At 38.0% G+C, this 14567-nt stretch overlaps 1 protein-coding gene across 2 annotated transcripts; it reads right to left on the reverse strand.

Moving 5' to 3' along the window:
- Positions 1–7305: 7305 nt before the first annotated feature.
- On the reverse strand, positions 7306–14128 carry LOC140518969 (BPI fold-containing family A member 3-like). Of its 2 annotated transcripts, none has more exons than XM_072631576.1 (4): positions 13677–14128; positions 11329–11461; positions 9504–9611; positions 7306–7519 (listed from the first exon to the last, which is right to left on the reverse strand). In XM_072631576.1, the coding sequence occupies exons 1-4, from the start codon at positions 13957–13959 to the stop codon at positions 7372–7374; spliced, it is 672 nt and encodes a 223-aa protein (XP_072487677.1). In that variant the 5' UTR covers positions 13960–14128; the 3' UTR covers positions 7306–7371. The 2 variants fall into 2 exon arrangements, with proteins under 2 accessions (XP_072487677.1, XP_072487678.1); XM_072631577.1 differs by having other exon boundaries at positions 13737–14080.
- Between the last annotated feature and the right edge of the window lie 439 nt (positions 14129–14567).

The following is a 14567-nucleotide window of genomic DNA, read 5'->3' on the forward strand; positions in this document are numbered from 1 at the left end:
GAAAATGGAATAAATTGAGGGCAGGATAGGACAGAGGGAAATGTGGTTAGTCTTTTACAATATAACTATTATGGGAGTGCTTTGTATTGTTACACATGTATGACCTATATTGAATTGCTTGTGTTCTCAATGAGGATTGGTGGGGAAGGAGGGAGAGAATATGAAACTCAAAGCTTTAAGAATAAATATTAAAAAAATTTTAGTATGCAACTGGAAATTAAGATATACAGGCAATAGAGTATTGAAATCTTTTTTGCCCTACAGGAAAATAGAGAAGAAGGGGGATGGAAGAAGGGTGGGTAATAGAAGGGAGAACAGACTGAAGGAATGGGTGGGTGGTGTGCATGCTACCCTGGGGTGGGAGTGGGGAGAGATGGGGAGAAAATTTTTAATTCTTGTGAATGTTGAGAACTGAAATTAAAGAATTATGCATTTTTTAAAATACATAAAAATTACATGTAATAAAGGGCCATGGAAATATAGACTAAAGATTAATTGGAAAATAAATAATCTTAAAGAATGAGTGAGTCAAAAAACAAATCACAGAAACAATCAATAACTTCATAGAAGAAAATGACAATAATGAGACAACATACCAAAACTTATAAGATGCAGTCAAAGCAGTTCTTAGGGGATGTTTGATATCTCTGAATGCTTACATAAATAAAATGAAGAAAGGGAAGACCAATGAATTGGATATGCAACTAAAAAGCTAGAAAATTTATAAATTAAAAATCACCAATTAAATACCTAATTAAAAATTCTGAAAATCAAAGGAGAGATTAATAAAATTGAAATTAAGAAAATGATTGCACTAATAAAAGTAAAATTAGGAGCTGTATTTGTATGAAAAAACAATAAAATAGATAAGCCTTTGATTAATTTGATTTTTAAGAAAGACCAAATTACCAGTATCAAAAAAAGGGTAAATTCCCCACCAATAAAGAGGAAATTAAAACAATAATTAGGAGGTATTTTGCCTAACTGTATGCCAATAAATCTGACAATCTTAGTGAAATGGAGGAATATTTACAAAAATATAAATTGCCCAAAATAACAGAAGAGAAAATAATACACTTAATCCTATTTCAGAAAAACAAATTGGACAAGCCATCAATGAACCCCCTAAGAAAAATCTCCAGGGTCAGATGGATTCACCAGTGAATTCTATTAAACATTTAAAAACAATAAATTTCAATACAATATAAACTATTTTGGAAAATAGGCAAAGACAGAGTCCTACAAAAATCTTTCTATGATACAAATATGGTGCTGGTACCTAAACCAGGAAGAATCAAAATAGAGAAAGAAAATTATATACCAATTTCCCTAATGAATATAGATGCAAAATTTTTAAATAAAATATTAGAAAAAAGATTACATCAACTTATCATGATGATAATGCACTCTGATCATGTGGGATTTTTACCAGTAATGCAGGACTGGTTCAATATTAGCAAAAATATCAGCATAATTGACCATATCGATAAGAAAGTTGACAAATAATATGATTATCTGAATAGATGCAGAAAATGCTTTTGACAAAATGCAGCACCCATTCCTATTAAAAACACTAGCAAGTATAGGAATCGATGGCTTTTCCCTAAAATGATAAGTAGCATCTATCTAAAACCATCAGTAAGCATTATATATAATGTGGATAAGCTAGAACCATTTCAACAAGATCAGGGGTGAAACAAGGATGCCCATCATCATCATTGTTATTCAATATTGTACTCAAAATATTAGCTTTAGCAATAAGAGAAGAAAAAGAAATTGAAGGAATTGGAATAGGCAATGAAGAAGCAAAGCTATTACTCACTGAAGATGATATGGTGGTATGCTTACAGAATCCTAAAGAATCAGCTAAAAAACCACTTGAAGTAATTAACAACTTGAACAAAGTGGCAGGATATAAAATAAACCCCCATAAATCATAGATATTTCTATATATTACTAACAAAGCCCAAAAGAAAGAGATAGAAAGAGAAATTACATTTAAAGTAACTGTAGACAACATAAACTATTTGGGAGTCTGCTTGCCAAGGCAAACTCAGGAACTATATGAACACAATTATGGAACACTTTTCACACAAAGGCTCATCTAAATAATTGGGAAAATATCAATTGCTCATGGATGGGTTGAACTAATATAATAAAAATTACAATTCTACCCAAATTAATTTACTTATTTAGTGTCATACCAATCAAACTACCAAAAATTATTTCATATAGCTAAAAAAAATAATAACAAAATTTATCTGGAAGAGCAAAAGGTCCAGAACATCAAGGAAAATAATGAAAATAAGGGAAGGTGCAAGGAAAGGTGATTTAACCATACCAGATCTAAAACTGTATTATAAAGCAGCAATCAATCAAAACTACTTGGTAATGGCTAAGAAAAAGAGCGATGGATCAGTGGAACAGGTTAAGTATATAAGACATACTAGTCAATGACTACAGTAATCTACTGTTTGATAAACCCAAACTCTCCAGCTTCTGGGATATGAGTTCATTATTTAACAAAACCTGTTGGGAAGACTGGAAAAGAGTACTGCAGAAACTAGGCTTAGACCAACATCTTACATAATGTACCAAGATAAGGTCAAAATGGATCCACAATTTATAAAGGCCAATACCATAAGCAAATTAGGAGAGTAAGAAATAATTTACCTGTCAGATCTATGGAGAATGGACGAATTTTGACGAAACGGGAGATATAGAATGTTATGAAATGCAAAAAAAATGGATAATTTTGATTACATTAAATTAAAAATGTTTTGCACAAAAAAACCCAATGCAATCAAGATTAGAAGGGAAGCAGGTTAGAAAACTACTTTTATAGCCAGTGTCTCTGATAAAGGTTTCCTTTCTAAAATATATAGAAAACTGAGTCAAATTTATTAAGAATACAAGTCATTCCCCAATTGATAAATGGGCAAAGGATATGAACAGGGAGTTTTCAGATGAAGAAAGTAAAGCCATCTATGGTCATATGAAAAAATGCTCTAAATCACTATTGATTAGAGAAATGAAAATTAAAATCACTCTGAGGTACCACTTCACACCTATCAGATTGGCTAACATAACAAAACAAGAAAATGATCAATGTTGGAGGGGAAATTGAAACACTAATGCATTGTTCATGGAGTTGTGAGCTGATCCAACCATTCTGGGGAGCAATTTGAAACTATGCTCACAGCGCTATAAAATTGTACATACCCTTTAATCCAGCAATACCATGTATAGATCTGTATCCCAAAGATATCATAAAAATGGGAGGAAAGACCCACATGTACAAAAAAATGTGTAGCAGCTCTTTTTGTGGTGGCCAAGAATTGGAAATTGAAGGTATGTCCACCAATTGAGGAATGGCTAAACAAGTTGTGGTATATGAATATACTATTGTTCCATAAGAAATTATGAGCAAGTAGACTTCAGAAAAATCTGAAAAGAATGAATGATACTGAGAGAAGTGAACAGAACCAGGATAGCACTGTACATGGTAACACCAATATTGTAGGATAAGCCACTTTGATAGACATCTCTTCTCAGCAATACAAGGATCTAAGACAATTCAAAAGACTCATGATGGAAAATGCTATCCACAGCCAGAGAGATGACTATTGAGTCTGAATGTAGATCACAGCATAATATTTTCTCTCTTTTTCTCTTCTTTCTCATGGTTTTTCCTTTGGTTGTAATTCTTCTTTACAGCATTACTAATGTGGAACTATGTTTAATATGATTGTACTTGTATAACCTTATCAGATTGCATATCATCTTAGGGAGAGGGGGCATGGAGGGAGGAGTAGAAAATTTAGAACTGAAAATCTTATAGAAGTGAATGTTGAAAGCTAAAAACAAATAAATACCTTTCAAATTAAAAAAAATAAAGTTAATCGCCTTTGGGAATTCTTTACCTGATTATCTGTTGTTTTCCTAAACTCTAATCACTCTTGACAAATATTTACAGATTTATTATGAAATGCTCTGTTGCCATTGTTGAAATGTAGCTTTGTAATTTTGCGTCAAGTCTAGAATGAATTCTAGACCTTATTTTGCCTGTCTCCAAGAAGGCTAAGAACCTGGTCTCAGAAGGACACAGAAGAAGTGGGAATCAATAAGAATCCTTCATATATGCGTAGCATTTTACAGAAAGTTTCCAAAGCACTTTTGACATATTTTTCAGTCATTTCAGTGATGTCTGACTCTTTGTGACCTCATTTGGATTTTCTTGGCAGAGATGCTGGAGTGGTTTGCCATTTCCTTCTCTAGCTCATTTGGTGGCTGAAAAAATGAGGTAAAACAGGGTTAAGTGACTTGCCCAAGGTCACACAGTTACTACCTCTCTGAGGCCTATTTTAATATCAGTTCTTCCTGACTGCAGGCCCTGCACTCTATCCACGATGCCACCTAGCTGCTTTTTTAGCTACCTCATCTCATTTGAGCCAAGGTAAATTAGACAGGAACTTATTGTCCCCATTAATTGAGACCCATAGAAGAGAAGCTACCCTAAGTAATGTAGTCAATGTTAGAACCTATGTCTCTGTATTTACTCATTCAACATTACCAACACCTACTAAAGGAAAGATATCATGGGATATATCTCAAGACTGAAGTTCAGGGATCTCTGGATTCTATTTAATGAGCTATGCTAACACCATTAGGCTTCAAACAGGCAGAACCTCTGAACCTGAACTGCCCTGGGATCCCAGACAAAGGAGGAGTTCATGGAGCTACTGCTTAATCATATCCTCTCTTCCATCTTCTCTGGGTTCATGTCATATAAATTTACCAACCAAGTTGTATATCACTGTTTCTTTGGTGTTCTAGAGTGTATTGCTGACCAAAGGTACAATCACAAAAGCAAATAGAGGGTGGTGAATGAATTCAGGAATGAAACCTGAAGGGGAGCATTCTGGGAAGCATCTACACAGTAAGAATATCTCTGTTGAGAGACGGCCTATCACCTAGTCTCAGAAAAAAAAAAGTTTTTAGTTCCATCTCATTCCCTAGGAAAGAAGGATAATGTTCTTCCTGTCATCTCAAAACCCTAGGCAGCCCAGAAGAAATCATTACACTCAATATTTTTTGTATACTATTTGGAAGGTATTTTCCCAGGCATGGAGGCCATTTTCCCAAATCATTTGGACATCTCTAAAAGAGAAAGTAAAAGAATTGTAGAAAGAAAAAATTACCTGCTCGCCCTAAAAACTGCTATCATCCTGTCACTTTCCTGCTGAAGGGTCTGCAACTAGTTCCGTTTCGCCAACTAGATCCACATCAAAATTATCAGTCTTAAATTTATGGTCTTTCTCAATCCAGTCCCATCCTTAGTTATAGAACTTTACCTCTCAGAATCTCTTATACATACTGCAACACACACACACAGACACACACACACACACACACACACACACACACACACTCCTGTATCCTCCACTTTCAGTAAGTTTCTCAAAGGATTCCTGTGCCCCAACATGAAGAACATAGCCTCATTCTTTCCTTTTTGCTCACATACCCTGAACTACCCTGTCCCCTCCAATTTTCTAAATATAGAAATACTTCAAAATACAGCTCAATTCCCATCTCTCCCCCATGAAACTGTCACCTCTTTTATGTCCTGATCTCATCTGATATTCACACCAACCCTATAAGTCTGTAACTCAAAGTCACCTCCCTTTTTCTTTGGTCCCCTTCATTTAGACATGGTATCATAACAGTTGGTGATTCAGGCCTTACAAACTAACCCAGGTTTTGATTTGAAAATTCCCTCAACCTAAGGAAATGTCTTATATTGCCAATGTCCCTCATGATAAGCAAAGGGCTGAGTCTCTATGAATGCCCCCTCCTAGATCCATAGAGTAGCGCCTTCTCATCCATGTTCTTGGGCAAGTTGTTATAGCCACGAACAGCCATCAACTGGCAGTCAGTCTTCTGGCAATGAGTATCCCTGGCTCCAGCTTGGCTAGATTGGTTTTTAGATAATAAATAGTCTGTGCTGAGTCCTCAGTAAATATTACAGTCAAAAAAAAGGCAAGTTATACTTTTCTGAAAGAATATTAGTGTATTTGCTCAGATCTCTCAAAAAGAGACAAACATTAACTGAGTGAACTAAAGGCAGCTAGGTTGCGCAGCGGATAGAGTACTGAAGGTTCGGAGTCAGGAAGATTCATCTTCATGAGTCCAAATCTGGTCTCAGACACTTACTAGTTGTGTGATCCTTGGCAAGTCACTTAACCCTGTTTGCCTCAGTTTCCTCATCTGTAAAATGAGAAGAAAGTGGCAAACCACCCCAGTACCTTTGTCAAGTAATCCCCAGATGGATTTATTTACCCCCATAAAGAGTCAGACATTACTGAAAGACAACAAATGAATGAACTAGTTGGAATAATACAAACCTGTAGATTTAGAACACAGAATATAATGCTGAAGTGGAACAGGATTTTACAGATTATACCTTTATTATAAAGATAAGGAGGCTGAAGCCCAAAGAGGGAATGCGAGTAGCAGAATCAAGACTAGAAACCAGTTCTCCAATCTACCAACCATCCCTGTTGCTTTTTCCTTGAGCATGGTAGGAATCCATATAAACACTGCCTAATGTATTATCTTTGTCACAGACAGTTTGGCTGCATTTAGACTTGGTCATTTTTCTCCACAGATCTTTTGGGGATGGAAAGGAAAAAAGAATTAACTTGCTATGCTCATGTGAATTCACCCATGCTTTCACTTGTATGCCATAGGTCTAATGTAAAACACCTCTCTGGCTGTACAGCAATCTTATATCATTATCATAAGACTAAAAACAAGAATTTCCCAAGGGGGGATGGTAAACTCCCAACCAAACACAGAACATATAGGAGCCATTCAAGTAATAATTGTATCCCCAAGAACTCCTATTTCTATACCACTTTCAGTATCAAAAAGATGGCTCTGTGAGATAAGTGATAAAAGTATTATAATCCTTATTTTATGGATGAAGAAACAGAAACTCAGGCAGAAGTAGAAAAAGCCAGAGTTAGGACTCCGAATTGTCTCCTGACCTCAAATTCAGCATCATTGTTCTACCTAAGGCAGCTAATGGCACAGTGGATAGAGTTCTGGGCCTGGAGTTAGGAAGACTTCAGTTCAAATCTGACCTCAGACATTTCGTAGCAATGTTACTCTGGGCAAGACACTTAACTTCAATCTGCCTCAGTTTCCTCAACTGTAAAATGGGGATAATAATATCACCTAACCTCCTAGAGTTGTTGTGAGGATATGATAAGATAATTTTATAAAGCACATAGCACCAGAACATTAATAAATGCTTATTCCATTCAATTCCAGCACTCCAGGCTAAAGAAAGTGTTTTTGCATTCACATTTAAGCGATTGTGGTATTTAAACTGTTGTCCTCAGTGATGCAAGATCCAAGGGTCAGGTGGATTTTACTCTTCTTATCTTTTTCTGCTTTGACTTCAGCTGGCATGTTAATGGTTACATGTAGTAGGATCATGTGTTTAGTAACTGGCCTAAAGAAAAAGAAACAATACCATTAGAGGGTTTCCCTTATTCTTTCTAATAGTACTTGGCAATGGTTTAGCCACCCCTACTTTGTCAGAGCCCTTACACCCTTGTGATCGCTATGTCCTTCAAAACACACCCTTAGGAGGAAGATGTTGTTATCTCGTTTTACATCTTGAGAAACTGAGGCCCAAAGAGAGGAAGTGACCAGCTGCGAGTGATAAAGTCAATGGTTAAGAGTCTTGGATCTTCTGTCCAGGACTCTTTCTTCTTGTGACAAGCTGCTCCCAACCACTATATCAAGATGGATTCATAGATTCATAGGATCCTATTTCACTTTAGGATCAGAGATTTAGAGCTTCAAAAGGCTTCAGAGATCATCCAGCCCTCCCCCTTCCCCTCCTTAAAGAGGAGGAAATTAGGCCCCAGAGAGGGGAAGTGACTTACCCAAGGTTACTCTCTTTGGCAGATACAGGAAATGTGGTCAATTTCTAGACTCAGTTTAAGTACCCTAAACTTGAAGTCAGATTGTGACTACAGAAAATAGCCACAAATGACAGAGACCTCAGACTACTCTCCAATCACCAATGCACACTGCCATGAGGAACTGGAAACAAGTTAAGACAAGACACAGAGGGAAAAAGGGAGTTATGCCTCCAAAGACTGTTTGGGAAGCTCTTGGAAGTACTTCCCAAATGGCCGCCTGTTTCCACTGAGAGACAGAATTCTGTCCTGGGCGACCACAGGCCCAGGATTTTTGTTGTCCGGTTCATGTCCTTAAGCAGTGGGTTAACTCAAAAAAGGCCCATAAACCTATCTGGTCTTAGATTGGCAACCTGCTAATATCTATCCTTAGCCGTACCCACCCTTCCTTTTGGTAGTTCTATATTCCCTTTCTGTCACTTAGATATCATAGGATTTTAGAGCTGGAAGAGACCTTAAATACAATCTGGTCTATCCTCAGTGTTTTAGAGAGGAGAAAACTGAGGCACTGAATGGTGAAAAGTTTTCCCTAAAGTTTTTATCTTAGTCAGAATTTGAACCCTGATCTTCTGACTCCGAGAACATTGTCCTTTCCAAGAGAGCAGGATGTACTTGGAAAGAGGAAGTTGGAAGGGAAATGTTAAGCTCATAAGCAGAAATTTTTAGTGGAAAGAATATAGGATTTGGAGTCAAAGAACTGGATTTGAATCCTGCCTCATCTTTCTTTTTATCTCTTTGACTTTGGTCAACTCATTTCTCTTTTCTGATTCTACCTCTAAAAATGAAGGAAATGGGACTGAGTGATTCCTAAGGTCCTGGTTGTGCATAAATCCTGTGAACCAATGTCATTCTGCTCAGAAGCCTTTGAGGGCTAACTTAATTGTCCCTAGGTTATAATATAAAACCCATGAGCTTTGATTTAAGGTCTTCCACCCTCTGACTCGAATCTACCTTTCCAAATGTAGTTCCTATTGCTCCCCCCTTTAATGCACCCTCTAGATCCCTGCCATATTGGTCCACTGGTTTTCCTCAGGATCAACATTCCATCTCTCCCCTGAAATTCACTGGAGGCATTTCCTATGGTCCCACACTTTCTTAAAGTGCCCTTCTTCACACCTGATCCTTCCTTCTTCAAGACCCAACTTAGCTGCTTCCTCTTGATTCCTTTCCTATTTTCCCTAATGGTCAATGCTCTCTCCTTCCCTCATATAATTTTATACTTCCTTCTTTGCATTCATGTTATATTCCTCAATAAAATTCACACTCCTAGAAGGCAGAAATTAACATATCTGACCTATGAGTGGTTTATAGTGGATATTACAGAGAAGAGTGGGAAGGGGGAGCAAGAGATTGCCTTTACCCTTGCTGGAGGTAGATCAGTGTGCTACACATCGCTTCTCACTCAGGACAGATAAGAATTGCTGGCCATGCCTGACAGCTTATCATAACAGAGGAAGGTTGTCAAGCAGTGGCCTTGGGACTATATTGTCTTCCTCTTTCTATACTCACACTTTGAATTCCATGTTGAATTTGATCGGGATTTTTGAAGAGAGATGAGGTTGCTCCTTAGCAGTCTGAATTCTACTGTGGAAAAGTTCTGCATTGGTATTATTAAGCCTGTGAAGCAAACCACCAGTAAGACAAATCAGCTCATGGAAACCCTTACTTTGTAGGTCACACAGATAGGGCCTTACAAAATGGTGTATCTGTTGCCATTTTATCAATTAAATTCTCCATCAAGATTTCTCAATCTTATAAAAATAACCCTTCTATCAGTATCTGTTGCTTAATTAAGAAAATGTATGATTAGATAAAGCTTCATTGAATTTGGAATGTTTTAAGTGGATTTGTAGTTTATTACTCATATAAGGATCTATAAACATTTGATAGTACATATATGAGATGCATTCTTTAATCAGTCTAGAGAAGGAATGCTTGCTTATCCATTTCACTGAATCACTTAATAAAGTGGCTAGGAAGCATACAAATTCAAGGATCTTTTAAAATGTACTCCCTTGCCTCATCCCAACCCTTGGTGACTCACAATCAATAATTCGTATATTATCAACCAATAAGCATTCACAGCACTATGTGTTAGGCACTGTCCTTGCTGCTAAAAATATACAAATACAAAAGTGGTCACACTTTTGAGACCTGACCTAAAAAGGCTTGTCATCTACTTACAGGATATAACTTATTTCCAGGATGCATAAATGCTGGATACATACAAAATGAATGCAAAGTGATTGGAAAAAGGGATTAATAACTGGAGAAGCTACTGTGAGGGGAACTAGAAGCTCAGAGAGTTGGATTCTAGGAACACAAGGCAAGGAGGTAGGAGAGTATATAAGCATACAAAACTCATTTGCTCTATTCATTCTTTTTTTGACTGCAAGAATTAAGAATAAAGGCTCAAAGTTTAGCATGAATTCATATATGTAGTTGGTATTGTATTTCTTGCCTTCTCAGTGGTTGGAGGAAGAAATGGAGGGAGGGCAAAACTTAGAAAGGAAAATAATTTTTTTAAGATATAAGGTTTACACTCATCAGCTCATCTGTAAAGTTATGGGATGGAGTATGAGTGCACAAGGCATTCAAGTTGCCAATTTCTGGAGGATCTTTTAAGTCTTTTGTGGGTCTAACCCTGTCATGACTCCTGGGGTTCCACCAAAACATCACCCAGACTCCATGTATAAAAGGCTAGGACAAGGTTGAAAGAAGAATAAAATGTAAAAACTGAATGGAATATAAGAGGGGAATGCAGATTGATGAGACTGTAAATTCTTTGAGAACAGAGAACATGTCATTTCATTTTTCTAAGTGCTGATGCCTCGCATGGTGCTTTCCATATTAGATGCCTGAGAAATGTTTGATAGTCTTGTTCTGAGTTTCTCTGCCCTCCTTCTATGTTCTAAATTAGTGGAATATAAGCACCTTGTTACAGTGGATAGAGAGCCAGGCCTGGAGTCAGGAAGCCTCATCTTCCTGAAATCAAATCTGGCCTCAGACATTTACTAGCTATGTGACCCTGGGCAAATCACTTAACCCTGTTTGCTATTTATAAAATGAACTGGAGAAGGAAAGGGCAAACCACTCTAATGTCTTCAGCAAGAAAACTCCGAATGGCATCATGGACATGACTGAAACAACTGAATAAGCTCCTTGAGAGAAAAGATAGTTTCACTCTTATATATTTATTTCTCCAGTGCCTTGCACAGTACCTTAGGAGCTTAATACTTAAGTGTTCATTGAACACTTGATAGAATTCTCTACTTGGATCTGATTGATGCCATTGCCTACATTTGAAGGTAATGTAACATAATTGGTAACTCACTCAAGGAATTCCTGGAGGTTTGATTCTGCTCTCCCCATCAGCTTCCCAATAATGGTAGTAGATGGTGTTTCCACAGTCTTCAAAGCATCAAAGAGAGCTGTGATGAAATTCTGAGCCATAAACTTAGGGAGATCTGGAAAAATGGTCCCATAACATCTAAGTATCTGATTTCACTCTTAGCCATCCAGAATCATTCTTAACAAAGCCATACTCCTCCCTCCAGACTTAGATCTCACAATCAATGGTACAGGTTGTGTGCACAGAAATTATGCAATAATGTTCTACAACATGGTGACCACTGAATGTAGAGCACAGTGATCCACACTGGGGTATAGCATCTTGATGAATATCTGGCCAATGGACCCACATATCTCCAGAGGAGAAAGTGACGCCGATGACCTTGCACAGCCCTCCCTCACTCACTCAAATAAAAGTCAACTGCAAGTCATGTCATCATGTCCCTGAAGTCATGGTCCTCTTTGAGAATGAAGGATGAATACAACAAAAGAGTATATTCCCTGCCCTCATGGAGTTTCCAGTGAAGTACAGGGACAATGCAAACAGAGATAACCAGAACACACAAAAGGTTACATACTAAGTGAAGTACAGCAGAGCAAACCCAGGTGTGCGTGTGCATGGAGCATGCCCAGGTATGCCAACTGGGTGACTCAAACCATAGAAGGTGAGACGTGGAGTCAGAAACACCTGAGTTTGAAAATCTTGCCTCAGATAATTACTAGCTGCATGTCCCTGGAGCAAATAAAACTTCTCTCAGCCTCAGTTTCCTAACCTGTAAAATGATGATAGGAAGAGCTCCTACTTCATAGGGTTGTTACAAGTATCAAATAAGATAACACAAAGTGCTTTGCAAACCTTAAAGCATTATATAAATACCAGTTGTTAATATTATTAGTAGTATTACTGGTCCCTTCAACCCATGTTTTCTATGCAGAGCTAAGAGAGAGAGAGAGAGAGAGAGAGAGAGAGAGAGAGAGAGAGAGAGAGAGAGAACAGAGACAGAAAGCTGAGTGTTATGTGAGGTCTGAGGGAGAATCCAGTCATCACCAACTAGAGAATCCACTGATCTCCTGATGTCATTTCATAAATGTCCCATCATCACATCTGTTTGCCTCAGTTTCCTCATCTGTAAAATGAGTTAGAGAAGGAAATGACAAACACTCCAATATCTTTGCCAAGAAAACCCTAAATGGGGTTGGCAAAGTGTCAGACATGACTGAAAAACGGCTGGACAGCAACAAAAATCTCATCTCAGGCCAAAATGTTATTTCTTCCTTGAAACTCTCTCTGATCACCCCAGTCAGACACAATCTTTGCTTTTGTTCTACTTCTGTTTGCCTCAGTACTCATCACGTTCTCTCCAGTTGTCTGGTCCTCCTCATTAGAACATAAGTTTCTTGAAAACAGGGATTGTCTCTATTTTTGCTTATATTTGTAATCTCAGCCTGCGTAGTTTGGTGCCTAGCACAGACAGAGCAAATGCTTAATAAATGCATGTTGGTTAATTGACTTACTAGTTATTCCCGAGTATGTGGAAGCCTCGGACCAGATAAAGGTTCTATAAGGATGGCAGCAACCTTGGCTTACTAATGTACCCCTTAGATCTCCCCCCATGCTGCCTCCTGCCCAAGAATGCAAAGTATGTATTTAATAAATGTGGAAATAAATATATCTGATGCTAAGAAAAAAACTAACTTTGAGGGTGATTCTTAACTTGGAGGGAAATAGGAATTTATATTATTATAGGATCATAGATTCAAAACTGGAAGGAAACTTTGAGTCCAGTTTGTCCAATCATCTCTTCAAAGCGGGAAAAACTGAGGCTCAGGAAGCCAAGTGACTCACCTAAGGTCACACAGACCATAAGTAAAAAAAACCAGGATTAAAACCTGACTCATCTGAGTCCAAGACCAATGTTTTCTCTTCTTGCTAGAGTTCTGGCCTGGTGATTGCTAGAGGGCCCACCAAATAGCTCTTGCAATTATCAAGGGTAGGGTTTGGGAAAGTCTGGGAGACCCTTGAGCTCTGTGAGTTGGTGATATTTGGTGAGGAAAATTAAGGGAGCATATAAGGTTTGGAAAAGTAAGGGATTTGAAGTACACTTCTATTATAGAGCAGAAATTTGAAGCTCAAAAATGGGAAAGAATATCATACAAAGGACCCTCTTGAGGTGCTGAGCCTAGAGTAGCCAAAAAGATGAAACACATAAAATCATTAAGACCATAGATCTAGGTCCAGAAGGGACCTCAGAAACCATCTAGTGCAATTCCTTCATTTTACAGATAAGGAAACTAAGATCCAGGGAAGTGAAATGACTTGCTCATGCTCACACAAGGAATAAGCCTCCACAGTAGAATTAGAATTCAAGTCTTGGGTTTTTTCTGCTTTACCAGGGTTGTCCTTCCAATAATAGCAAGGCTGTAGCTTGACTGCTTCCATATTTCTTGGAACATTTTCAGGTAGCTGGGCTAGAGTCAAGGTGAATAAGCAACAGAAGAGCATTAGACTCCAGAGGTGAAGCATCTTCATCCCAGACATCTGGATGGAAAAGGGCCAAGTCAACATGGCAGAAATGGGAGAGGCATGCATAGGCTGCTGCTGTAGAATTTCCATGGTTCTTCAAAGTTAAGTTAGGTGGTCATTGGAAGCATATTGGTGATGTTAGATTAAATCCAGCTGCATTGAATTTCCATCTTTTCAACCAACCCCACCTGTGGAGAAAGCTGGGCTCAAATGGTCCTCTTCTTAGATGATTAGCAAAGGGCATGCACAGGGTTTGATTACTTAGGACTGGGAGAAAGAGTCATTGTTTGGTCATTCAAGTCTGGTTGGGGGAGGGGGAAAATAGTAACCAGGGAAATAGGTAAAAAGGGGCAACCACTAGGCCAGAGCATGGCAGCTCTTAATTCACTGAAAGTGAATTGAGAAAAGGTCATTAGGTTTGGCAGTGAGGAGATCATTTATGGCTTTGGAGAGCATTAGTTATGATAAGATTGGACATCAGACTTTAGGGGATTTAAAATCAAGACAAGAGGAAATGAGTGTATCCTAAGAGTTACTGTAGTTCATGGAAGGTGCTGTTTGTCTTTGTTCAGACAATAAAAGGGAGCCATGTTGCAAGAGAAGAACTCTACTTTCCATCTACTACATTAATGAAGAAGTTCATAGGCTTACTGTGTTTCACAGCTAGAAGACACCTTAGAAACCACCTAGCCCTACAC

Source organism: Notamacropus eugenii, chromosome 1 (genome assembly GCF_028372415.1).
Source record: "Notamacropus eugenii isolate mMacEug1 chromosome 1, mMacEug1.pri_v2, whole genome shotgun sequence".
NCBI classification, from domain to species: domain Eukaryota; kingdom Metazoa; phylum Chordata; class Mammalia; order Diprotodontia; family Macropodidae; genus Notamacropus; species Notamacropus eugenii.